The sequence below is a fragment of the Lissotriton vulgaris genome, chromosome 9, assembly GCF_964263255.1.
Source record: "Lissotriton vulgaris chromosome 9, aLisVul1.2, whole genome shotgun sequence".
Classification (NCBI taxonomy): Eukaryota; Metazoa; Chordata; class Amphibia; order Caudata; family Salamandridae; genus Lissotriton; species Lissotriton vulgaris.
In genome coordinates, this window is record NC_141697.1 from 99,595,524 (window position 1) to 99,621,874 (window position 26,351).

At 47.4% G+C, this 26,351-nt stretch overlaps 1 protein-coding gene across 3 annotated transcripts in view; it reads left to right on the forward strand.

The window, feature by feature from the left end:
• The window catches only part of ZFYVE26 (zinc finger FYVE-type containing 26), a 710,441-nt gene that overhangs the window by 635,399 nt on the left and 48,691 nt on the right, over positions 1-26,351 (forward strand). For all 3 annotated transcript variants that reach the window (XM_086937127.1, XM_086937129.1, XM_086937128.1), the window contains one exon: positions 17,184-17,366. In XM_086937127.1, the coding sequence (XP_086793253.1) occupies positions 17,184-17,366 (183 nt within the window). The remainder of the gene's footprint in view (positions 1-17,183; positions 17,367-26,351) is intronic.

Genomic DNA, 26,351 nt, shown 5'->3' on the forward strand with positions numbered 1-26,351 from the left:
GTGCTTACCTGCTAGTACTTTCGCATTCCACTTTTGTAGTATATGGTTTTCCGTGCCCCTCGGGCACTTGTGTAAATTGTGCAACTTAAAGTATTTTCGTAAGAGTTTTGTTGTGTGCTTAGTTCCCTGTCCTCATAAAGAGTACAGGGCTGTTGTGATCTAAATAAATACACTGTTTATTTTCATAACACTTGTGTGGTGTCCTTTCACTTGGTGTTCAAGGGGTATATGTGATGGTATAACAGCTGGCTTAACACGCCCTCCAGAGTTTAGCCCGAAGACTGCTCGTATCCATGCTACTAGGATAGCTGGTCTATAAGGTTGACTTACAACCAATCATCAATAAGGGTTGTTTGGACTGATACATAGTGATCACTAGAATAGTGAGCACTGCATATCAGGCCAACTTCTCACAATGTGGACAGAACTAAATCATTTAGAAAAACAAAACAATTATTTGTTGCTTTTTCACCACAACATAAAGGGAATCGCATATAAAAGTCAGGAATAGCAAGATGGATAGTTAAATGCATTCAAATATATTATCAAAAAGCTAAACGCACTTTAACTGTCCCCCGAAGAGCACACTCTACGCGCAAAATGGGGGCATCCATGGCTTTCCTAGGGAATATTCCTCTTGAAGACATATGTAGAGCAGCCACATGTTCTACCATACAGACTTTCACAAAACACTACTGTGTAGACGTGCAAGCAAAGCAGCAAGCTGCTGTAGGCCAGGCTGTCCTCAAAACTCTCTTTCAAACTGCTGCAGCTGGCACAGGTAACCACCGCTAGAGGAGATACTGCTATACAGTTGTGGCGATACTGATGAAGGGGCACGGAGACTACTGCGAGGTAGGTAAGGTTTTATTTTAATAAATGTCTTTTTCTTCCTCAGGGTCTGTCTCTCTTGGGCCAGTGCAGCTGGATCTATTGTGGCTTGAAGGGAGCGGGCTCTTCTGGGGCTGGTCAGTCTCTGTCCGGGCTCGGCAGGGGCCCCTTCTTTTCCTCTCGTCGTGTCCCAGCGCCATATGCGGAGGAAAAAAGAACTCTTTAGTGAGGTGTTCTGATAGTCGCTTTCCCAATGGGGAACCCGGGAAGTGAGGTCACCGGTGCAGGTGTATTTACACAAAACGGTCTGGTGATATGCACATGAGGGGTAGAGTGTGAGGGAAAGTAGGTAAGGGGAAGGAACAGTAAAGAAGGGAAGACTGGATATTTACACTATTTACACGGAGTCGCTTTGCCTCCCCAGCCAGCCTGATACGCGCTGACGTACCTGGCTGACGCACACTCCTCCGTGAGTGTGGCTGGGCGCTTTGCGGTGATTTTGGGATCCAGGCACAGCTACCTTCGTTCTACTCTCCTCCGGTACCGTTCTCCGTCTCATACCGTCCTCAGCTCGCTCTCCTCTCTTCACTCCAGTCTCCACGGTGTCTGGATGTAGGAGAGTAGGGTCTGCAATCTTATGATCACCCCAGATTTTTTCTTTTTGCTTCACTGGTTTACGACTTCCCTGGCTGTGGGCCTGCTAATCAGACCCACAGCCTAGCTGTTCTCTCACTAAATTGACACATGTACCGTAGGTGCATTTACCAATTGGTACTGGGCCACCTTATCAGACCCTGTAACTCAGGGCATAGGTGTACCCAGGGCCTACCAGGGGCTGCAGCATGTATTATGCCACCCCTGGCTAGCCATCTAAATCTGACACAACTGGCTGCACGACAGCTGGGGCAAGGTGGTGTAATCACCCTTTGCTTTAGATATAGTATACCTATATCTAACCCTAAAATAGACACATATATTCCTATCAGTCACTCCTATGGCAGGCCTTGACAATCCTGGAGGCAGAGTGCTTGGAATTATCTGAGATGGTGCTCTGGCATGAGCTGAGCCTGTCTGCAGCTTGCGGAACCAAGTCCTAATAGCTGTTCTATGATAACGCGTACCATATACTCTTAAGTGCATTATAATCCTCGCGGTTATAGGCCAACTCTGGTATCGCTTTATCAAAACATGTCGAGTAAGGTGTCATACGAATTGGAATACTAACCCCTCGCCAATTCTGGCGACGGGGTTAGCATTCCACTCTTCTAGAGGGACACGACGTGTGTAACTGCGAACCCCGGTTAAAATTAACTCGAGCCTCAGCATCACAAAATGGATGCTGCCACCACAGATACAAGTCTGACCTCCTGCTGCTGGGAGTCCTTCCAGCGAGGAGAGCTTGGACAAAGGGTTTCCTGTCAGGGGCGGTGCTAGCACCATCCCAGACAGGGTTTTGTGTATCCCAGGTAGGCAGGGCTTTGGAGGAAGGTGACTGCAAGTGGCACCCCGGTGCTCACTATGCATAGGCCGGCTTGAACCAGTTCCAGGGGCACACCAGCCCCTGAGCTCGGGAAAGTCCGGCATGGGAGAGGGGTGTAACCACCCCCCCTTCCTGGTCCCACCCATGGGCAGGACCTAGTCGCGTACCAGCCCCTTTCTTTAGAATAAAGGTGGGAGCGGGGACCCTTCCAAATGAGATCATCTTTGAATCCTGAAACTACTTTCTACGAAAGGAACTCCAGACTTCTTCTCAAGATTTCTCCCTTGTGACTAAGGAGTAGTCACCCTGCATCAGCGGGCACCAACTAAGTAACCTGCGGTTTGCTGCACGTCCTTCCTCCGGAACCAGACCGACCAGCACGACGAGACCCGGCTTCCCTGGCACCTCTGACCTCTACCTGCATCATCAGCCCAGCTGAGATTCGTGGGTGTGACGAGACCTCGAGGGACCGGCCATCTTCAGAACTGCACTACACTTATCCAGCACGACCGCCGAGGGATCCTCGAGTGAGTGCTTTGGGGTTTGAGAAGCCCTAACCCTGAGCAGCTCCAGCACCGAAGTCCAGCCCCCCAGCATCCACGAGATCTGCGTGGGGCCCTTCTGCTCTTTGCTGCTCACCGCGTTGTCCGGCCACTTGCCTGCTGGCTTGTAGCCCTCTTGACGACATACTACGACACTTCCATCGCTGGTCTGGTTGCTTCAGACTGGCCCTTGCTCCCCTCCAACAGAGGAGCACCCCGGACCCTCCTGGTCCACTCCAGACGCCATTTTGAGTCCACCGCGTGGGCTTGAAATTGCCAAGAGTTGTTGCCCCAATCCTGGGTCCAGCATCGCCGACAGCAGATACCTTCGTGGGACAGCTCGCACCTCCATCCTGGTCGCCGACAACGCCTCCTGGTCCGAGAGACTGCAGAGCCCAGCGTTGCCCACTCACCTGGTCGAGGTGACTTCATCCGGTGCCATCCTGGTGCCCATCTAATCACTGGCTAGTGATTCAGAACTTGGTCCCCTCTGCTTACAGGTCATCTCCATCACCGATCCAGGCTTGGATCACATCAACTATCTTCACTGGTCGCCTGCCAGCAACTTCTTCTTTCAGGCTCCTGGTTCGTCAACGAAGAAACCTGACGACACTTGAACCCTATGCAGCCGCAGCCCCTGGGCTAGGTAAACCGAGTACCACGGTGCTCCAGCGTAGACCAACTCTCTAAGTGTCTAGATCCACTTTCGTTTTTGACCTACCTAGTCGGGTTCGCCCGAGAACACTAACTTTGTAATTTCTAGCAACCATAGACTTTGTCCCGCATTACGCGTGAGAGTTCCCACTCTGCACACGACGTCCCTAGGCCCCCTGCTTCTAATCTAAGGGTTCAGCATTGTAGGTCCAGCGTTTCTAAAGTCTATGAGAGTAGTACTTACCTGCTAGTAATTTCGGATTCCACTTTCAGAGTATATGGTTTTTCGTGCCCCTCGGGCATTTGTGTAAATTGTGCGACTTTCAGTATTTCTTTAAGAGCTTTGTATTGTGCTTAGCGCCCTGTCCTCATAAAGAGTCCAGGGCTGTTGTCTTATAATAAATATCCTTTTATTTTCATAACAACTTGTGTGGTGTCCTTTCACTTGGTGTTCAAGGGGTATATGTGATGGTATAACAGCTGGCTTAACACGCCCTCTAGAGTCTAGCCTAAAGACTGCTCTTGTCCATGCTACTAGGATGGCTGGCGATACGGTTGACTTACAACCAATCATCAATAAGGGTCATTTGGACTGATACATAGTGATCACTAGAATAGTGAGCACTGCATATCAGGCCAATTTCTAACACTGGACACACCCAGCCTTCCTCTTCCTGCTTCTTCACGAATCTGCAGTGCAGCGCGTCATAGGGGGGCGTGTCCCCGTGCTCGAAATCGGCCCAGTTAAAGGAGCCCGCCTGAGACGGTGGAAGAGAGGGAATTGAACGCAAGTCAGTTGTCCACCATTCAGTTCCCTCTTCATGACCCGTCCCACGGCTACAACAGTCTATGCACAGATATGAATTCAGCAGCCCACATGCCTCGAACGGAATATGCTACTTACCAGAATGCATCTGTTCTTGGCATGTAGGGCTGCTGACATTCATATCGCCCGCCCTCCTCCCCGGTGCCTGTTGCTGCTGCAGCATTATCTTTTGCATGGCCATCTCTTACTTTACTATCTCCATCTCTGCCACAATAGCGAAAAACAATCTGAGGATGGAAAAGATGCATATGCGCACTGTAGTCCAGGGGAGGAGTCACCTGTCTCGTGATACTTTGAAGGCTCTTCCAAGACAACAAGGTGCAGTCATCCGGACCCAACACTAGGCGGCGATATATGCACAGATATGAATGTCAGCAGCCCTACATGCCAAGAACAGATGCATACTGGTAAGTAGCATATTCCTTCTCCTTTCATGTGATCTTTGGGTCTCCACCTACCTCTGGTGCACTTCTCAGCGCCAAGGAAGTCTGTGGAGCCTTGGCTGAATCCACACAGGTGGGGTCTCCTTTGACGGCAGTTAGGCCCTCTAGATCTGTAGTCAGATCTTAGTCGGCTCCAGTGCACAGCCCTTCTGGGTTCCCACCTGCGGCACCAGTTTCTCATCAGCCGACTCAGCTATTAACATCTCTCCTCTCCGACACCAATGCAGTGTCACATCGGCATCTGGGGCAGTGTCGATGGAGCAGTTCACCTCCGTCTACTTTCCTCCTCCTTCAGAGGAGCCCCCTTCTGTTTTTCCTTTGGGAGAACAGGGTTTTTCTGGGGAAGGAGAAGAAATAGGGGTGATTTCACCCATGAAAACTGTTCAACTTCCTCTGGAGGTTAGTTTATTTTCTGAGTTGGATGAAGCTAGTGGCCTCGAGTTCTTCCCCTCCTCTGGCTTGTTTTCACTTTTTGGCCTGGCTACTGAGGTTGGCTCCATTTTGTCTGAGCTGAGGAGGGAAGGTGTAGTTCTGGAGCTGCAGCCCCCTTCTGTGGAGGTGGCCATTAACCCATTAATTGGAGTGCTTCATTGGGGCCAAACTGGTTTGAGCCTGTGCTCCCCTTCAGTGAAGCTCTATTTGACATTTTGTTGGGATCTTGAGCTAAACCCGCGTTGAGGGCATCAGTGGACTGGTCCATAGCTCATAGACACCGTCCTGCTCCTGGGGTCCAGGCCTGCTTTCTCCAACAGCCTACTCAGCACAGCTTTTTGGTTCAGGCTGCTACAGCCTTCCCTGACATCAGCTCTCTTCCTAATTTCCATCTGGACAGGGATTCTAGGGGTCTCAATGCTTTTGTTTGGCATATGTTTCCTGCCACCAGTTCAACTTTGCGGTAACTTAGTACCCCTAATGTTCTGAGCTGGTTTTCTCATGTGTTGTGGGACTTGGTGTTGTGCCTGTTCTCCTCGCTTCCGGATGAGATCCGTTTCAATCTTACTTGGTTACTCCATGATGGCCAACAAGCAGCTAAATTGCATATTCAATGTAGCATGGATACCATGGATTCTGTTGGGCGAGCCATGGCTCTTTCAGTGGCACTTCACCGTTTTTTCAGAGGCTGTTCAGTCCACCTTAGTGGACATGCCTTTCAATGGTCAACACCAAATCCGCTTTACACCATATCTGATAGAGACATCTAGCCACAGATTCCCTATCTTAGAATGCTCCCTAGGATCCGGAAATGTTTTCAGCAGCATCTCCGAGCATCGGTATAGGGTGTGATTGACTCCGATGCTGTAGTGACATAATATCTCGAATGCTATGTCAACAAAGCCACATAAGCCTTTCCCCAATGGTCTGAAGTCAGTTCCTTCTCCAGTATTAGGGGTGTCTTTCATAGATTCACATGCTTGAATATTCCCCGTCGTCGAAGTGGGAGTCCCACGGTACATAAAATAGAAGTAAAATAAATATATATATGCAAATAGAAAATTATATTATACATATACATAAGAACTGTAATACATATAAAATATATACGTAAAGTTAAAAGTACCACAGAACTGAAAGAAGGCCCATAGAGGCCTTAAAGGGAGAATTCACTTTAGTAACATATCATAGTAATTATAATAGTCCATATTCCAGCCAATCAGGCAACAACACCCTCTAGAACCGTCTACAACTAAAAAATCTTTATTTAGACCTTGTTCATCCTGTGGAAAGCTTCGCCTTTTTCACGAAGATCCTTACAGTAAGTGTATTTACTGTCTTTATCCGGACCATGAAGTTAAGAACTGCAAGTTCTGTAGGACCTTCTCCTCAAAAAACACTGAAGGATAGAGAGGCCCGTCTCCTTCTGTGGCTACAGAAGTTGAAGACTTCTGAAGATCCTGTTTCTGACATGGAAAGCGTGTCTTCTTTCCATTCTAAAGCCTCTTTCAAGCGTGGGTCAGAGACTGAGATGCCATCTCCTTTTCTGAAGAGAAAGAAGCTCGTCGACGCTTCTAGATGTGTCTCCCCACGGGATTTGCAAGCTTCCACGCCTACGGGACCTGGTTCTCTGGCATCGCAATCCCAAGCTATGCCCTCGTCATCTAAATCGAGCGCCAGCTCGTCGACGCGTCCGTCGACGACTACGAGATCCGTCGACGCTGTGCCAACGTTGACAACGACATGTTCCATGTCTATGAAGACTACGACGACGTCGTCTACCTCATCGTCGACGCTCCCAGAGGTGAGGCCTATTTCTTCTATTCTTAAAATATCGTCGACGGCCGTTAAACCGGCCTCGTCGACGCTTGTGGTGAAGCATTCATTGTCGAAGACCCCGTTGACGCGTCCTTCGTCGACAGCCTCCTCTTCGTCGACGACCACATCCTCGTCGACACCCAAGACCTCGTCGACGGCCAAGACCTTGTCGACGGCTGCACCCTCGTCCACGGTTACGTTGACGGCAAGATCCTCGTTGACGGTGCCGTCTACGCCGACGATTCCTCCTGTGTCGACGACTTCCTCTTCGTCGACGGCACGCAAATCTACGTCACTGATATCACCGTCGACGGCTCCATTGCCATCTACATTGGTTTCCACTGCCATCTCGTTGACGGGACCGTCGACGACGCAACATTCACTCGCTACAGCCACAACTTTCACGGTGATTCCAGCTTCAGTGGTGAAACGGCCAGTTCCTTTGAGTCCTATGACTGAAACTCTGCCAACGCAATTATTTGAGTCTGCCGAAGACTATTCTGATGACGGTTCCTATGTGAATGACGTTTTTCGTCCTGCAAACAGTCCATCTGAACTCGATATAAAGTGCCAGGAAGAAGATGAGGAGTATGAAGAGGAAGGATGTGCTCTATTTCCTGTCCAGGAAGCTCGCTTTCAGACACCACATGAAGAACGAATGACTCAAATACTGTCTTCTTTGGTGACCAATCTGCAGAATATATTGGACGATTACAATCGCAGGTTCCCTCCATCTGCGCCTATTTTACCTACTACTCAACCTGCGGCGCCAACACCCATGCAAGCAGAGATGCCGCAGTCGCCGGTCCATCCGCAGCCAGATACTGATGAAGACGCGGATGTCAATCAAGACACTGATCAAGATGTAGATGACGTCCTTGCTGATTGGGATGATTATAGAGCCCAAACGCCATCTACTCCACCGACATCGCCTTTGCCTTCCCCGCCGGTGGACATTGGAAAATTTCATAACTTGATGGTGCGTGCTGCCAAACGCTTCCATTTAACCAGAGAGATGCAGCAAACGGACTGCTTCCTCTAAGATTTAAAAGATCAGCCTCTTAAACAAACTCATACCATCCCAATCATAGATTTTATATGGCAGGAAGGCCTTAAACTAATGGCACGACCAAACTCCATCCCAGCTGTGTTACCACGTCTAGACAAAAAGTACAAGGCGCCTGCAGACTCTCCAGTATGCCTTGTTTCTCACTCCAAGGCGGACTCCGTTGTAACGCAGGCTGCCCAGAAACGTTCAAGGAATCCGGCCACTCCTCTAACCTTCCCTCCAGACCAAGAGGGACGCCGGTTGGACTCTATTGGTAAGAAGTTTACCACCATGGCTGCCACAATGGTTAGAGCGGCGAACTCCCTGGCCATCCTTGGGAGATATGACCGCCAAATGTGGTCTGAGATAGCAGCCTTGATTAGCCAGCTCCCAGATTCCGTCCGACCCGAGGCCCAGACGATAATCCAGGAAGGAGAAAAAATCTCGGCAGAGATTATAGATTGCGCTGTTGACATCTCTTCAACAGGGTTCCGACAACTTGCTGGAGCCGCTGTTTTGCGACACCATTGCTGGCTCAAATCAACAGCTTTTCGGCCCGAGGTACAAGCGAGAATTCTTGACTTGCCCTATGATGGTGATTCACTTTTTGGCAAGCATGTTGATGACTCTCTCGAATCCATTAAAAAAGCACACAGATACTGCTCGTTCCTTAGGAATCCTTCAGTACAGAAAACGGCCTTTTCGAGGAGCACGTGGCAGAGGCGGCTCTTCAAATTTTCGTGACTCCTCCCCGTATGGCTCCTATGGCGATAACAAGCAAAGGTACAGCTACCAATCTCAAAATCGCCAGACCGAATCAAGACCTTATCGGAGGAAAAATAATTACAGAGGGGGAAACACCTCCAAAAAGCAGTGACTTCCCCAACAAGTGTTCTCCGACTCTGAAAATTGGAGGTCGAATCTCCCAAAACGACTCCAACTGGTCTCATATCGCCTCGGATGGTTGGGTCCTGGATGTCATCTCGAAAGGACATGTTCTTGAGTTTACAAAATTTCCACCAACCCGTCGACCTTCAGGTCCCCCACCACCTCATTTAAAAGATCTGTTGGCTCAAGTCAAGATCATGATACAAAAAGGGGCTGTTGAAGCGGTCCCTCAAGCACAACAGGGCAGGGACTTTTATTCCCGCTTCTTTCTAATCAAGAAGAAATTGGGAGAATGGCGCCTCATTCTGGTCTTACGAGCCCTCAACAAATTCATCAAATCACAAACCTTCTGAATGTTGACGCTACTGGAAATTTTCCAATACCTCAATCCCGGAGAGTTCCTCTCCACTATCGACCTCCAAGATGCATATTTTCATGTGCCAATACATCACAAACACAGGAAATATCTTTGCTTCACTGTCGGATCGAAGCACTTCCAGTTCAAGGTGTTGCCTTTCGGCCTTCGATCAGCGCCGAGAGTCTTCATGAAAATCATGGCTCCGGTCGCAGCTTTCCTTCGCCTGCAAGGCATTACATTTTACCCTTATCTAGACGATTGCCTAATAAAAGCTCAGACACGTCAAAAAGCACAACAGCATATTCAGACTTGTCTTTCACTTTTTCACACCTTAGGCCTTTCTGTGAATCAGGAAAAGTCTCATCTTCGCCCATCACAACAGAGAATCTTTCTAGGAGCCTTGATCGATTCTCGTCTGGCACAGGTGTTTGTGTCCCAGGAGCGACAACTTCGCATACTCAGGATGGTCGCTTTTCTAAAATCGAAAAAGTCAGTTTCTGTCCGGATCTTGAAATCTTTTCTGGGCATGGCCTCCTCTTGCATACATCTGATCCCACACTGCAGACTTCACATGAGAGTCATACAGGAGGAGGTGGACAAACAATGGAGACAAATTTCGTTCAACGACAAACTCTGCCTGACCCCCCGCATTCAAACGGCTTTGGAATGGTGGGCTCACCTTCCGAATATCGCCGCCGGGCGGCCCTTCCAGGAAACAGCTCCTACACTCATCCTCACAACGGATGCTTCCTTGGAAGGTTGGGGAGGGCACACCTCGACGACATGTCACTCAAGGACAAGTGGACGGCAGCTCAACGCAGATGGCATATAAATCGTCTAGAACTCTTGGCCATCTTCCTTGCTCTGAAATCTTTCAGGATGCTGATACAAGGCCACTCGCTACTGGTGCGGACAGACAACACCGCCAGCATGCACTACCTCAACAAGCAGGAAGGTACGAGGTCTCTTCTGCTTTCCAAGCAGGCGCAAGAAATCAGGAAATGGGCGATTCAACACCAAGTTCACCTGACCGCAGTTCACGTGCCGGGCGGCTCCAACACTCTTGCCAACTGTCTCAGCAGATCTCTGGCGGACAATCACGAGTGGGAACTCCATCAACCCACTCTGGAGTACATCTTTCGCCAGTGGGGCCATCCACAGATGGATCAGTTTGTGACTCCAACCAACCTCAGATGCCTACGCTTTGCAAGTCTGCATCCCCACAGAGAATCGAGCGGGAATGCGTTTTCAATCAATTGGTCGAGCGAATTAGTCTACGCTTTTCCCCCACTCCCTCTTGTTCCGCGCCTGCCGCACAGGATGAAGCTCCAACCATGCCACGTCATTCTGATTGCGCCCAGGTGGCCACGTCGCCCGTGATTCTTGGACCTCCTCCTGTTGTCTCAGTGCGATCCGATACCTCTACGCCCTCTGCCTCACCTGCTCACCATGAACGAGGGGTGGATTTGCCATCCGGATCCGGCTTATCTCAACTGCATGCTTGGAACCTGAACACAATGAGTTCGCAGGTCTGAATATCACTCCGGAGTGCAGGAAGGTGCTGGCTCATGCACGTGCTCCTTCCACCATCAAACTTATCAATTGAAATGGAAGCGTTTTTGTGTCTGGTGCCACAAGGAAGCCCTTGATCCACTGCACGCCAAACCGGAGCAAATCCTGCCTTTTTTCTTATCTCTAGCCAAGTCAGGACTTTCTCATTCCACTCTTAAAGTCTTTCTGGCAGCGATTTCCCACTTTCGGCATGATGGCACCACCTCTCTGTATTCCTCTATAATCATTCGACAGTTCTTCAGAGGCCTCTTTCGAATGTATCCGCCCATACGTCGTCCGCCACCTTCTTGGTCCCTGAATCTGGCTTTATCTCAGCTCCTCCTACCTCCTTTTGAGCCCATCCATTCAGCGACTTAAAACTCCTCATGTGGAAGGTGGCTCTTCTACTCGCGCTTACGTCATCAAGGCGAGTAAGTGACATCCAAGCATTCACGATACAACCTCCATTTCTTCAATTCTCTAAAGACACTGTTACTTTACGGACAAATCCGAAATTCATTCCCAAAATTCCTTCGGATTTCCACCTGAATGAGTCAGTCATTCTCAGAACTTTCTTCCCCAACCCTCAGTCTCCTGTTGAGCGTTCTCTCCATTCCTTGGATTGAAAACGTTGCCTGAAATTCTACATCCAGCGCACCTCTCCTTTTCGAAAGTCAGAACAGCTCTTTGTAGCCTATGGCCGAGTTTGTAAAGGACAAGCAGTCACTAAACAATCTACTACTAGATGGATCTCTTCTGCCATTTCTTTCTGCCATTGCCGGGCAGGAAAGCCTCTCACTGCTCTGGTGCGAGCACACTCGACAAGGGCTGTGGCATCATCTACCGCCCTCTTTGCTGGAGTGCCTCTGCGCCAGATCTGCAGAGCTGCAACGTGGTCGAGTAGACACACGTTTACGAGGCACTACTGTCTGGAATCAGCGGATGCTACAGATGATGCTGTGGGCCAAGCTGTATTACGAAATCTTTTTAACTAAGGTGAGCCTCTGTTGCTTCCCGCCTCCTGTTACAAAAGGTTTTACCATTTGTCTAAATATATGCTATCTAAATCATGCTATGGTTGTACTTATTTGGTTTTGAAATGCCTTTTATGACTTATATATTATGTTACTGCTTTCTACTCTTATTCAAGCATGTGAATCTATGAAAGATACCCCTAATACTGGAGAAGAACATTAGTTACTTACCTGTAAACTGTGGTTCTCCAGTATTGGTGTCTTTCATAGATTCACATGCGACTCACCCTTCCTCCCCTCAGAGGCTCTCTTCTCCTCATGCACTCTTGGTCACTTTGGTACTACGAAAATCTGAGGGCTTGAGCTTCTGAGGAGAAGGTTGTAGAGGGTGCTGTTGCCTGATTGGCTGGAATGTGGACTATTATAATGACTATGATATGTTACTAAAGTGAATTCTCCCTTTATGGCCTCTATGGGCCTTCTTTCAGTTCTATGGTACTTTTAACTTTACGTATATATTTTATATGTATTACATATCTTATGTATATGTATAATATATATTTTACTATTTGTGTGTATATATATATATATATATATTATATATAATATATACATTTTACTACTATTTTATGTACCGTGGGACTCCCACTTCGACGTCGGGAAATATTCAAGCATGTGAATCTATGAAAGACACCAATACTGGAGAACCACAGTTTACAGGTAAGTAACTAATGTTCTTCTTTTCCATGCTAACCAACGTGGATCCGCACTGCAGTTTCTCTGGCTGTTTTTCCTTGCCATTTTTTTGTCAACAGACAGTCTGCTTTTTTCTACCCTTTTTCAATGTCCTCGGGATTCAAGCCTTGTGAGTCCTGTGGACCACAAATGTTCGCCCTAGGCCCTCACTTGGTTTGCATGTGGTATCTGTGTGAGCACCATGACTCTGAGTATGACTCTTGCAATCAGCTTCGACCAAAGGCACGAAGAGAACGTTGCATAAAGCTCCTTGCAGGTGGATGTCACAGTCATTGAAGTCTTCTGGTTGTCCTCATTCACCTATGCGCTCTTCAGACTGACTGTGCGTCCACTGTAGGAGTCATTCCTGCTGGCGTCATTCTCCTTCGATGTCCTGAGGTAAGTCTTGGTGTAGACGGTCGAAGTTGCAGCGCCTCCCGCCTTCCTAGTCTACCAATGGTCCTCGCTCTTCTGTTGAAGTGTGGGGCATGAGTCTGCCCCCTCCTCCCTCCCTATCCTGCAGCTAGGGCGACTTTGACCCACCTCTTGATTCTATTTTTGGGTCATCACCTTCCTTGGGAGCGCCCTTGGGCCCAAAGGAGATGCATGAGGTTGTGCCTGTGTGCCCACGAGCGGGTTCTCCCTCTGCTTCAGGTCTGCTTCTGGTTTCTGGCACTATAGCAACACGCCTTTGCACAGCCAGTCGAGGCTACCACCCTCTGCTTCTGCTTCTGGTCTGTCGGCTCAGATGTTAGCATCAGGCTCTTGTCTGCTGGTTCTAATGGTGGTGCCCTCGATGCAGCTCAACGCTCCTTCTAATGTTAAGGAGTTGCCATCTCAGCATCGACCGGCTTCGGTTACGGCCTCTGATGCGACACTGATGGAGTCAACTGTCTCAGACTCTTTTCCTTTGCTCTCTGGAACCCTTCCTCTGACTGATCCTTCTGAGAACGATGGTTGTGGAGGTACTAAGAATGGTGTGGAGTCCCCCATCCCATTTTGGACACAGTTCCACCCCTGTGCAGTCTATCTCATTACTTGACATGGATGGCGTCAGTGGCTTCGAATCTTCTCCAGCCTCAAGACTCCTGTCTCCTCCTGGTTTGTCTATGGAGGTGGGTTCTGCTCTGGCGGACATGCACCATTGAGTTTAGCTTGTATTGGTTTTACAATTTCCTTTTGTGGAATTGTCAATAGACCCTTTCTTGACATTCTACATCCTGACCAGTCGAACTTGTAGCCTGTCCTTCCTTATAGTGAATGTCTTTTTGATATCCTGTTGGGTGCTTGGGCTAAACCTGAAACAGGGTTCTCTGTGGCTTGCTGTAACCAGAGCCTTGTGGAACAGGCTGCTTTGGAATCCCAAAATATTGGCATTATCTCTCCTGGCCCTCTGGAAAGAGAGGTCAGTAAACTTGCCGCTTGTGGTAGGCTTATCTTCTCTTATTCTAGCTCTGCCCTGCTATCTCTGAACACTTCTTGTGTCCTCACCCGCTACAGACATGCCTTGTGGGGCTCAGTGGAGAGCCTCCTGCCCGCCCTGCCGGGGGAAGCCAGAATGCTCTTGTTCTATTGGTTCAAGATGGGCAACAAGCTGCCAAACTTAGCATCTGCTGTGGTATGGATACCACTAATTCTGTTGGTCTAATATGGCCTAATATGGCCTCTTCCGTAGCTCTACGTCAGCGTGCATAGTTGCATACTTTCAGGTTTTCGGACTACGTTGATTGAACTACGTTGATTGACATGGCCTTTGATGGCGCCTCCCTTTTTTGTGTGCATGCTGACCAGGCTTTACACCGGTTCAGAGATAGTCACGGTGGTGCTTAGTCTTAACTCTGTCATTGTACTAGGTTTGCCAGGACAATATGTTTCCCCTTGGTTAGGTTTTGATCAGCCTTCACAGGGCAGAGTACTTCTCTCCCTTCCAGGGTTACACCCGTTGTGGCGTTCCTGCTTGCTGCAGGTGCTTTTCGCTAATTTATGCGTTCAGTGACAGGTTTAGTTTCCAGCCATCTGGAACATATCTTACTTTGCAGCCTCGTGGGAGCCTGTTCTTACAGCTTCTCTTTGCTACTTGATTTTTTCTACCCGAGTATTTACACTTTGTTGGGTATTTTGTTATGTTGTATGCTAGGTGTGTTCCCTGTTTTCTGTGGACCTTATTTTGTATGCTTTAGGGGCATTTTCTGAGCTACCTATACACTAAGTATTGTGTATACAGACTTCTACTTATGTCCATCTGGGCGATAATGGTATCACAGGCAGGCAAATTCTTTCTTGTGTAAGCCCTTTTCCTACTTTATTGTGTTCCTGATGCTGTAAATCTTTAGCAATTTGGTGTTCTTTGTACCAGTTTTTTACCCTTTAGGTTTTCTTACGTACCTTAATCGGATACAGCCACTGCTGTTGCTTTCTGCGGGGGGAAGTTATACATATCTGCCATCGCACCCGTGGGGTAGTTGTTGTGTCCGCTGCTCTTTTCAGTTCTGTTCCCCTGGGACACCAGTCCCTTTGATTGTTTGGATGTATGTCTTGGTATTCTTATTTCACAGGAGGCTGGTTTTCTCTTTCTTTCCTGTATTTTCTTTCCTCCTCATAGTTGAAGATACTGTTCTCTCCCTCACAGCTCTGTATTCCACTCCCGCCTTTCGTGGCATCGTTTTTCTATGTGGCAGACTACTTTCTTTTCCCTCCTCCCTTTAGGAGAGTGTAAAAATGGTAATAAATTAGAATGTGCTGGTGCAGATTGAATAGAAATAGAGTAAGTTTATTGTAGAGGAAAATATCTCATGCATCCCGTTCAATAAGTCAGGTGCAATTGACTTTCTAACCACTTCACAGTATTCCATCTCCATGGAGCACCTTAAAGTACAACAGGTTGACCAATAACTAATCCTTAAATGAGAAACACCACTATGTACAAGATAAATAAATAAACCAGTAAATAACACATTATTACAGAGAGGTTCTGTTTATCTCCTTTTTTTGGTGGGGGTATTTCATTACTTTTTATTTGGGCATATCCTATCTTCTGATCAACTATGTATTCCTGCTGCTTCTGCTCTTTCATCCAATGTTGGGGGCTTTCTTCCCCTTCCTGGGGGTTGTTCCTCTCATACTCAGAACTACCAGTGTTTTTATTGTACAAAGTGTATGTGTGTGCTGACTTTCTAGGGAGGATGCAGATTTTTGCTTACGTTGCTGTATCTTTCCTTGTTTCCTAGGGGGACCTTCGCTTGCTCATTGCATTTGCAATTGATAACCCTTCCTCCTCTGTGGGTTCTGCGTTAATTAGTCCCAGAAGGCTCATTTCTCTCTCTCAAAGCATCTTCTATACAATGAGTGGTCTATGCCAATCCTTATTGTCATTGTTCGCAATGCTTTTCTTAAAGCATTGATTGGTGATCTATATATCACTTGTTTCTACGGCAGGGAGCTTGGCCTCCGTGGTATTGGCTATTGTCTTTGGCCTTCTGCCCCGTCCACTAATGGTCCGGTAACCATTGGGGAAGCTATTTAGTATTATGATTATAAGAAGTGTTCTTTTCCAACACTTCTTTATCCTTCTGCCATGGGTGTCATTTTCCCCATGTTTCTACCCATAGGTACGTATTTCAGTTCTGTATGGGTTTTCCACATTCTTTTTGGTGGGGCGTCTTCTTTCCTCACCTACCTTCCTAGCTAGCCAGTCACTCGCTCTCTTACATCAGACCAGCTAGAACTCATCAGAGATGGTATCAGTTTGAGGACCCTCCTCCGGGGATGGTATTGCTTGGGTATCTAATTCAAAAGGTAAGGAATCTGCAGCTAAATGTGTCTTATCAGATGAATAAAGTATTTACCTTTGGTAACACCTCATCTGGTAGAGACAGGATCTAACTGCAGATTCCTTACCAACCTACCCATCCTCAAAATTGGCAAACTGGTTTATCCTTTTGTTTACCAGCTTCCTTTCTGAGCACTCTCATGCCTTTCATTAGGATTTTTTTTAAAAACATTTTACAAGGGAAGAGTTCTTTTGGGCACACTGCTTCCATAAGTAGTTTATATAAGTGATTCTGAGTTTTTAGCATGGAAAATAGTCACAGAAGAATCCAATGTCATGGGATGGCTTATATGGACTGTGTTAATATCACATCCGATGGACGACCTCGCTACGGAGTCACTCGAAGCCCTCTGCCAATGCGCAGAGATACTGCTGTCGAAGGTTTTCCGGATCCAATCTGGTGCCTGGGGATAAATCAAAAGGTAAGGAATCTGCGGCTAGATCCTGTCCTTTCTCAGACCGATAAGGCGTTTGGTAACTAACTTATTATTTAATGTGCATATACACTCTTGTATGACAACTGTTTTTATTTAGGCAAATATGGCAAATATTCCTATAAGCATTTACCCATAAAACGAAATCATGCAATAGAAAAAATGTCATTAAACAGCCTCTTTTCGAATTCATATCCACACTTACAGCCATGTGTGACCCAGCTCTTTAATGTCCAGGTACCGCTTAGATACTGAACTGTCAAGTGAGAATATGTGTACCTGGGAAAATGAGCTTCCCTAGATGATGTTTTAACCATATGTACACCATTTCAACCATCAGGATTTTCAGTTGGATGCAGCGTCGGTCTATATTAAAGTTTCAAAACATCTGCTCAAGCGGCAACACTTTGGAGAGTTCCGGCAGTTGCTGAAATGTGTCAGAGAGTCAGGAGTTGCTGCTGAAAATGACATTGACAACATCATATACCAAAGTCTTGAAGAGCATGAACATATATCTGGAGAGGTAACAAAATAGGCATTATGCCTGTAGCCATATTATTTTTCAGCCCTATGTATATTCACTTGCACGTATCACTGTGTTTATATTTCTTTATTCTTATATATTTAATTTATTTATTTATGAAAGGTTTCCTATGGTCGTTGAATGGAACAAAATATTTTCATTGGAGAGAGGTGTTTAGGTCCCATCTGTTTTTGAACAATATTATAAAGAGCACAATTCCCAAACAGTCTGAGAAGGCCTAGCACATTTTAAGTCAGATACCTATGCTTCCGGTGACTATAGAAACTGTCACCTCACCTCCACATTTCATGCGTGTGAGCACAGTTGTTGTTAATGTTCTTTATAAGTAGTTTGTGTGATTTTTATCTTTAAACCTAAAATATTTTGATTTCTGTTTGTAGTTATTTGTATTATTTATAGGGAAGAAACATTTGGTCAAATATGAATATTCAGGTTGACAGTACTGATATAGTTTAGGAAAAAATCATAGGATGCATGGCAGAAGAAAAACAGCTATAGTTTGTCATTTCGTCCAAATAGTTTAACTTATTGTGTATTACACGCCTTCTCCTTACATTCTAGGTTGAAAAACTTTGGAAGAGTCATCTCTACCATTTTGCTCCCTTAGTCTGTGATACATTGCTTTTTGTTTATCTGACTGGAGACACTCGAGGTGGGGGTGTAGACAGAGTGAAAACATAGGTCTCCGACCTAACATATTAACATTTATGTTTGAGGCATATGAGCTGCAGATTACACACTGTGCATAGATCGCCACCTAGTGTTGGGCCCAGATGTTTGCAGTTTGTTTTTGTCCTGAAAAGTTCTTTGGAAGTCGCGAGATAGGTGAATCCTCCTTTAGACTACATTGCGCATGGGCATCGGCTCCATCCTCAGATTGTTTTTTTCAGCCGTTGGGCTTGGATGTATTTCCTGTGCTTTGGTTTGGAACCAAAATTCCCTCGGCGCGCAATCCTCAACCAGTTCAAAGGCGCTCCCCATCGACGCGATTCTACACCACTTCGAAGTCTTCGATTCCGGTCGTTGACCAAGGCTTACTGTCTGGCTCATGGAAAGGACGCCATTCAAGAGGTGTCCTCAATGTGGGTCGAAGTTTCCCTACACCGATCTACATGAGGTGTGCAACCTTTGCGTCTCACCGGAGCACGAGGCTAAAGACTGTTCCGCTTGTGCCTCCTTCCGCTCCAAGAAGACGATTCGGGACCGACGAGCTCAAAGAACCATGGCTCGCTCGTCAGCTTCGATCCGCGACGACATCTTTCAAAAGGGTGTCGACATGCCAGAACACCAGCGGGCCGAAGAAAGTGCCAGCTCCTCTGAGGCAGAAGACTCAGACGTCGAGGACATCACTCCAGCTCAACGGGTTGAAAGTAAGAACGTCGACCCCAACCCTTCCTCGACACCCTCAAAAAAAGCTTCGGTCACACCCTCACCTTCGTGCCCGGTGCACATCGAGAAACTGCTTCCCACGCCCTGCCTTCAGGCCCGGCAAAGAAGCCTACTAAGCCTTCAGGCGGCTCAGGCTCGAGTCAATCTATTTCCGGTGTCGTTCCCATACCGAAGAAGAAGCCATCTTCCTCAGCCAATCCGACCGCTGCTCCGACACCCAAGCACTCTGCGCCGAAGACTGGCACCGGCTCATCAACGCTAAAACCGCACTCTGAGCCAAGTAAAAAAGTGCCTAAAGGTCCCAACTCACATGCTTCGGAGCCGAAAAAACACCCGTAACCGAAAAAACACGTTCCAGTTAGACATTTCGAAATGTCATAGTTCTAAGCCAAAAGACCCTAGACCAGCTACCGAGTCGGTGCCGAAAAAACCTCCGGAACCGAAAACTTCGACGCCAAAGGATCTGCCCTATACAGAAGAGCTTTTTACACCAGATCCTACTCAAAAGACTCTTGGAAAGGATCCTAAAACTGGCCAACTAGCTCTTAGCTCCAAGAAGAGACCACTAGAGGCGCCTACAACTCCTCCCCCTCCAAAGAAGAAGAGAGACATTGTAACTTCTCCATTAAGTGTCCCTTCTCCACCACCTTCCCATACTATTCCTCCTCCTGCAACTCCTCCAGGACATCATTTGCCTACACCATCCACTAATCCAGATGATGATGTAGATACAGACTCTAATGACATAGGTGGGGGTGCACATAACTCAGTAGGGACCAATAGTCCCCCTCAGTCACTTAATCCATGGGATGATTATAACACCCCTGATGTGCCTTACGTCCCTCAAGACGATGTATATCCTTCCAGGCCTTCCCCACCAGAGGAAACCATGGGTTTAACATATTAGTCCATAGAGCTGCCCAGTACCATGGGTTTGACTTGCACACAGATACTGTGGAGGAAGACGTCTTATTGGACACTTTTGACACTACACAAAGGTCCACTGCCAATTTGCCAATGCGTAAAGGGGTCAATAAGCATGCAACAGAGGTATTTAAAGATCCTGTCAGGGCTCGTGTCCTCAATCCTCGCATTAAGAAGAAATACAAAGCTGCCCCTACAGATCCAGTTCACATTAGAGGTCCAGCACCACTAGATTCCTTAGTAGTATCTAATGCACGTAAACGTGCTAATTCATAAACATCAGGTGAGGCCTCACCACCAGATAAGGAATCTAAACTCCTTGACGCCCCCGGTAAGCGCACAGCGTCACATATGGTGCATTGCCAATGCTCAAGAGCTGTTGGCAAGATATGTCAGGGCACATTGACGAACTAGAATCCATAATGTAGCATCTACCAGATAAATATAAAAACAGGACCAATGAACTCATACAAAGGTAAAAATATCACCAATATTTCCATTCGTTGCACCCTAGATGCCGCAGATACTGCCTCAAGGGCAATTAATACTAGTGTCCTTCTGTGTAGGCATGCCTGGCTACGTATTTCCGGTTTCAAACCTGAAGTGCAAATTTCCATCCTTAATCAGCCATTTGATGAGAAACACCTATTTGGCCCTAATGTCGATGTATCTTTAGAGAAAATGAAAAAAGACACCGACACAGCTAAATCTATGGTCCCAGACGTTCTTTTCATCGCTCATCATATAGAGGCAATACAAGAGGCTTTGCCTCCGATAGCCCCTACACTTCCTATAAAGACCCCTAGCCAATCCAGATTCTATAAGAGCTACCAAAGAGGGGGATATAGGGGTAACAACAACAAGGGCAGAGGCCAAACCAACAACTCCCGCTCTGCCTCCACCCCTACCCAATGACTTTCCTCCACTTCCCCCCCACCATTCCACTCCTGTGGGAGGAAGACTACAACAATTCCTTCCTGCCTGGACCAACATCACATCAGCCAGGTGGGTGAGACAAATTATTCAATCAGGTTACTGTCTAAAACTAAGATCTACCCCCCCAAACATACCACCCAAACAGCGTCCAACGTCACAAGAGCATCTATCACTGCTAAAGCAAGAAGTAATATCTTTGCTAGAAAAAATTGCAATAGAACCAGTTCCTCTGCACCAACTAAACAAAGGGGTCTACTCCCTATACTTTCTTATCCCAAAGAAGGACGGCTCTCTAAGGCCTATTCTAGACCTCAGACCGCTAAACGTATACATACAGTCCGACCATTTTCACATGGCACACTTCCAACAAGTCCTTCCTCTCCTGTTACAAAACAACTTCTTTTCTACTCTAGATCTTACTTCCACATTCCCATTCACAAAGCTCACCGGACGTATCTCAGATTTGTAATAGACGGGCAGCACTATCAATTCAAAGTACTCCCATTCCGAGTCGCAACAGCACCAAGATTATTCACCAAGTGCCTAGCAGTAGTGTCAGCACATTTACGAAGACAACACATGCCACAATCCAACTGCTTCCCAACTAGACACCTCAACAGCACTAGCTTATCCCACTCCAGTAAGGATAGCCAGCATGCAAGCTCTTCTCACAAAATTTCAGCTCCCTTCCATCAAGAGTGTTCATGCAGCTTATAGGGATGATTGCCTCTTGCATTTTCATAGTGCCCCATGCAAGACTTCAAATGCATCCTCTCCAAGAGTGCTTATCACGTCAATGGAACCAGGCTCAAGGTCAATTAACAGACCTAGTTTTGGTAGGCGGTCGGACTCATCACTATCTGCAGTGGTGAAACACCAAAAACCTATTCATAGGCGACCGTTCCTAGAGCCAGTTCATCAAATAGTCTTTACAGCGGACGCATCGCTCTCCGGCTGGGGAGCCCACCTACTGCAACACACCATGCAAGGCAGGTGGACACCACAACAAAAGTTACTACATATCAATCACCTGGAGTTACTAGCAATATTCCTGGCACTGAAAGCTTTCCAAAAGCAAGTATCAAACAAAGCTGTGTTAGTCCGCACGGACAACATGACAGCCATGTATTACATACGGAAACAGGGCGGAACACACTCCCTGCGACTCTCAACTAGCACAAAACATATGGCGGTGGGCTATACCTCAAAACATATTCCCTGTAGGCCAGCATGTTCCAGGAGTACAAAATACTAAAGCAGATCTGTTAAGTCGTCAGACACAACAGACCCACGAGTGGTAACTTCATCCGCAAGTTCTTCAACCATTTTTTCAGATGTGGGGACAACCTCAGATAGACCTATTTGCCACCCACAAAATCGCCAAATGCCCAAGCTTCGCCGCCAGATATCCACACCCACTGTCCAAAGGCAATGTCTCCATGCCTTTTAACACAGAACCGTGGAGAGATCAGGCACCCAGACCCAGCTCAGCTCAACCTTGCGATCTGGCTCCTGAAATCCTAGAATTCGGATATCTTAACCTTCCTCCAGACTGCATGAATGTCATAAAAGAAGCTAGACGCCCTACTACTATGCAGCTATGCAGCTAAGTGGAAACGCTTTCTAATATATTGTCACAACAACAATATTAATCCCCTAGACGTGTCTATTCAACACATCATAGGCTACTAACTACACCTCCAAAGATGTAACTTAGCCTACACGTCTATTAGACTGCATCTTGCTGCCATAGCAGCATATCTTCAAAACAGACAGCATCTATCTCTGTTCAGAGTGCCTGCTATTAAAGCCTTTATGGAAGGCCTTAAGAGAATAATTCCTCTCTGAGTACCACCTTCACCGGTGTGGAATTTGAACATTGTTCTCACACGCCTAATGGGACCTCCCTTCGAACCTTTACATAAATGTGAACTACAATGTTTAACATGGAAGGTTGCATTCCTAGTAGCTATTACTTCTCTAAGGAGAAGCACTAACCATTCAAGAACCTTGTAGGAGAGTAGGGTCTGCTTCCTATGGTCACCCCCACTTTTTGCTTTTGCTTTAATGGTTTTCGACTTAGATGTGGCTGTGGGCCTGCTAATCGGACCCACAGCACAGATTCACTCTCTCTAAATTTAACATGTACCCTAGGTACCCTAGGTATAACCACAATTGGGAATTGGTTCACCTTGTCAGCCCCTGTACTAAGTGTACCCAAGGTACTCAGGGCATAGGTGCAACCAAGGCCTACCAGGGGCTGCAGCATGTTTTATGCCACCCCTGGCTGGCCACTCAAATAGACACAACTGGCTTATCACTCAGCTGGGGCAAGGTCGTGGGTACTTGCTTAGGTGTAGTATTACTATACCTACTACATATAGACACATAGTAACCTATAAGTCACTCCTATGGCAGGCCTTAACAATCCTGAAGGCAGAGTGCTTGTTTATGTGTGAGATGGTGCTCTAGCATGAGCTGAGCCTGTCTGCAGCTTTCGGAACCATGTCCTTATAGCTGTTCTATGATATCGCCTTACCATATACTCTTAAGTGCATTATAATCCTCGCGGTTAATGCTAACTTTGGTTTGGCTTTATCAAAACATGTCGTGTAAGGTGTCATACACTTTGGAATACTACCCCCTCACCAATCCTGGCGACGAGGGTAGCATTCCACCCTTCTAGAGGGAGAAGACATGTTAGTTTCTACTATCCCGGTTTAAATTAACCAGAGCCCCAGCTTCACAAAATGGACGCTGCTGCCCCGACACAAGTCTGAACTCCTGCTGCTGGGAGTCCTTCCAGTCACGGAGGTTTGGACAATAGGTTTCCTGCCTGGAGAGGTGCGAGCACCACCCCAGACAGGAGTTTGTGTATTGGACAGGGAGGGCTGAATAGAAACAGACACTGCCTGGAGCACACTAGTTGCTCCATGCATACCCCAGTTCAAACCGGTTGCTGGGACACTGCAGCCCCAGCTCTGGCGCGAAACTGGACAAAGGAAAGGGGCTGTAACCGCCCCCTTCCTGGTCCCACCCATAGGAGGGACCTAGTGAGTAAACCAGCCCGCTTTAGTTGTATAAAGGTAGGAGCTGACCCAGGAGACTTTAGATTAATCCTGAAATCGACTTGAAACGAAAGTCTGGACCCTTCGACATTCACCTGAGCTGAAGACTGAGGAATCTCCCTTGTGGCCAAGGAGTGACCACCCTGGAGAACCAGGCACCATCCAGCAACTCAACGGCTTGCTTTGTCCCCGTTCCCGCCGGAACCCGAGCACAGAGCCCGACAATATCCAGACTCCCAGACCTCCTTGACCCCGCTGCACGACTCCAGCACAGCTGAGCACCGTGGAAGGCGCCGATACACGTGGGACCGGACATCTTGGAAAGCCTACAACTTGCTAACAACGCAGCTCCTGAGGCATCCTCGAAGCTGTGCACTGGGGACTGAGACACCCCGACACCCAGCTCCACCTGCACCGAAGACCAGCCCTCCACACTCCACGAGATCTGCATGGGGCCCTTCTGCTTGTGTTCTGCTACACACGTTGGCCAGTATCCCTCTGGCGACAATCCTTTTGAAAATCCATCGCTGGTCTGGTTGCTCCAGACTGGCCCTTGCTTCCCTGATCTGCAACAGAAGCCTTTTGTGTATCCTGCGTGGGTTGCCTTTGCTTAGGCTTGTTGGCTCCGATCTTGAAGTCGACCCCTCCATCTGCGAGAGCCTTCGTGGGACAGCTCCTCTCCAGCACCTGGCCGTCCTCGTCGACTCCTGGTCCGCGTGGCTGCAAAGACAAGCTTCATGACAGCGCCTGATTGCTCCTCGACGACGTCTGGTTCCTTCCTGGTTCGACCCGGTCACTGGCTAGTGACCTAGACTCTGTCCCCTCTGCTTTCAGGTCTTCTTCGACTCCGATCCACCCTTGGATCCACCCGGACATCTTCCTCCTGGTCGCCTGCAGCATCTTCTTCCAAGGCTCCATAGGAATCAACGAGAAAACCCGACAAACTTTGACACCTATGCACCCGCAGCCCGTGGGTGAGGTAACGCGAGTACTTCGGTGCTCCTGTAGAGATTGACTACCCTAGTGTCTAGTTTTGTTAGTTGTATCTTCCTAGTTCGACCGGAAGTGTCCTAAATCTTCAATTACTTACCTTTTAGGTTTCCATTGACTTTCTATTGACTCTCACACGAGTGTATAGACACTGCACGTGCCGCCTGTGGGCCTCGTACTCCTAACCTAAGGGTCAGATAGTGTAGCCCCAGCGATTCCCTAGGCTCTAGGCCTTTCCCTTTCACAAGTCGTGGTTCTTATACCACTTACTTAGTATATGGTTTTACACGCCCCTAGGGCCTAACTGTTAATTGTGCTATTTAAAGTATTTCTAAGAGTAACTTATGTGCTTTTGCCTCTGACCTCATAAAGAGTTCAAAGGAGTGTGTTAGTAAATAAATACATATATATTTTATATATATCCTGTGTTGTGTCCTTTCATTTGGTATTCAAGGGGTTACATATGGTAAAACAGCTGGCTTTGCACGCCCTCAAGAGTCTTTAGCCTAAGACTGTTCTGTCCACGCTACCTCTAGGATAGCTGGTCTATAAGGGGTGTTTGGACTAGTGCAAGGTGATCACTAGAACTAGTGAGCACCATATACCAGGCCAACTTCTCACATTGGTGTGCAGCGGTTGGGATTAGAGCTTGCTGTTGTTTTACCACTTGTAATCTTGAGATATCATTTGAAAGATCGCATAGGTACCTATAGGTACATATAAAAACAAGTCTTAGTATACGTAAGTTCTACTGAACGTAGCTGTTGTAGAGCCTGGGCCTAGCACACCCTGACTACACCTCCTAGAAATGATCTGTAGGAAAACAAATAGTGTAGGTAGGTGCAACACCCCACCTCACTAGAAACCATGTCTCAGACAGGGAATCCCAGTGGTTCTCTGCCTGCAGAGGTAGATCCCTTGAGGACTGCATCGAGATATGAAGCCTTAGCCTTCCAAGAATTGAGACAATTGTGTACTTCTAGAAGGCTAAAACAGTGTTCAAACCCTACCCTCGGATTCCTGGTTGAGCTCTTAGAAGAGTATGTTGCTCAACAACCACCTAAGATAGGTGATTCAGGTAGTGCAGATGACGTCCTTCCTTCCTCAGATGATAATGCTGATACTGTTGTACCAGAGGAAGAAGAAGAGGGGGTAGACGGGGAAGATTATGATCTAGAGGCAGATAGCCAGGTCCCAGTAAGAAGACTTAGCCAGGCTTACTGTGCATACATGGGAGTCAGCATGAGCAGCCCCTATACAGACCCCCCAGTGGGCTTAACCAGAGGCAGAGAAGAGGAAGATCCCACTCCAGGGAATCTTTCCTGTCTCAGGCTTCAAATGGCTCTCATGGCCCTGCTCAGAGAGGGATGACCTCCCCTCAGAGGAGAGAACATGAGGCAAAAATGAGAGAGGCTGCTCTAAGGATTGAGAGGCAAGAATTAGAAGTTGCCTTAGCCAAAGAGAAGCTTGCTTGTGCTAGAGAGCACAGAGAGAGTGGGTTAGAACCCACCGGTGGCAGCAATATCCCTAAGGAAAAAGATAGGTCCTATGAGAATAGAAACCTAAGCAAGATTGTGCCCCCCTAAAAAGAAGGGGATGACATCCACAAGTGGATAACTGCTTTGGAGAGGGCCTGCAAAGTGCAGCAGGTACCCGA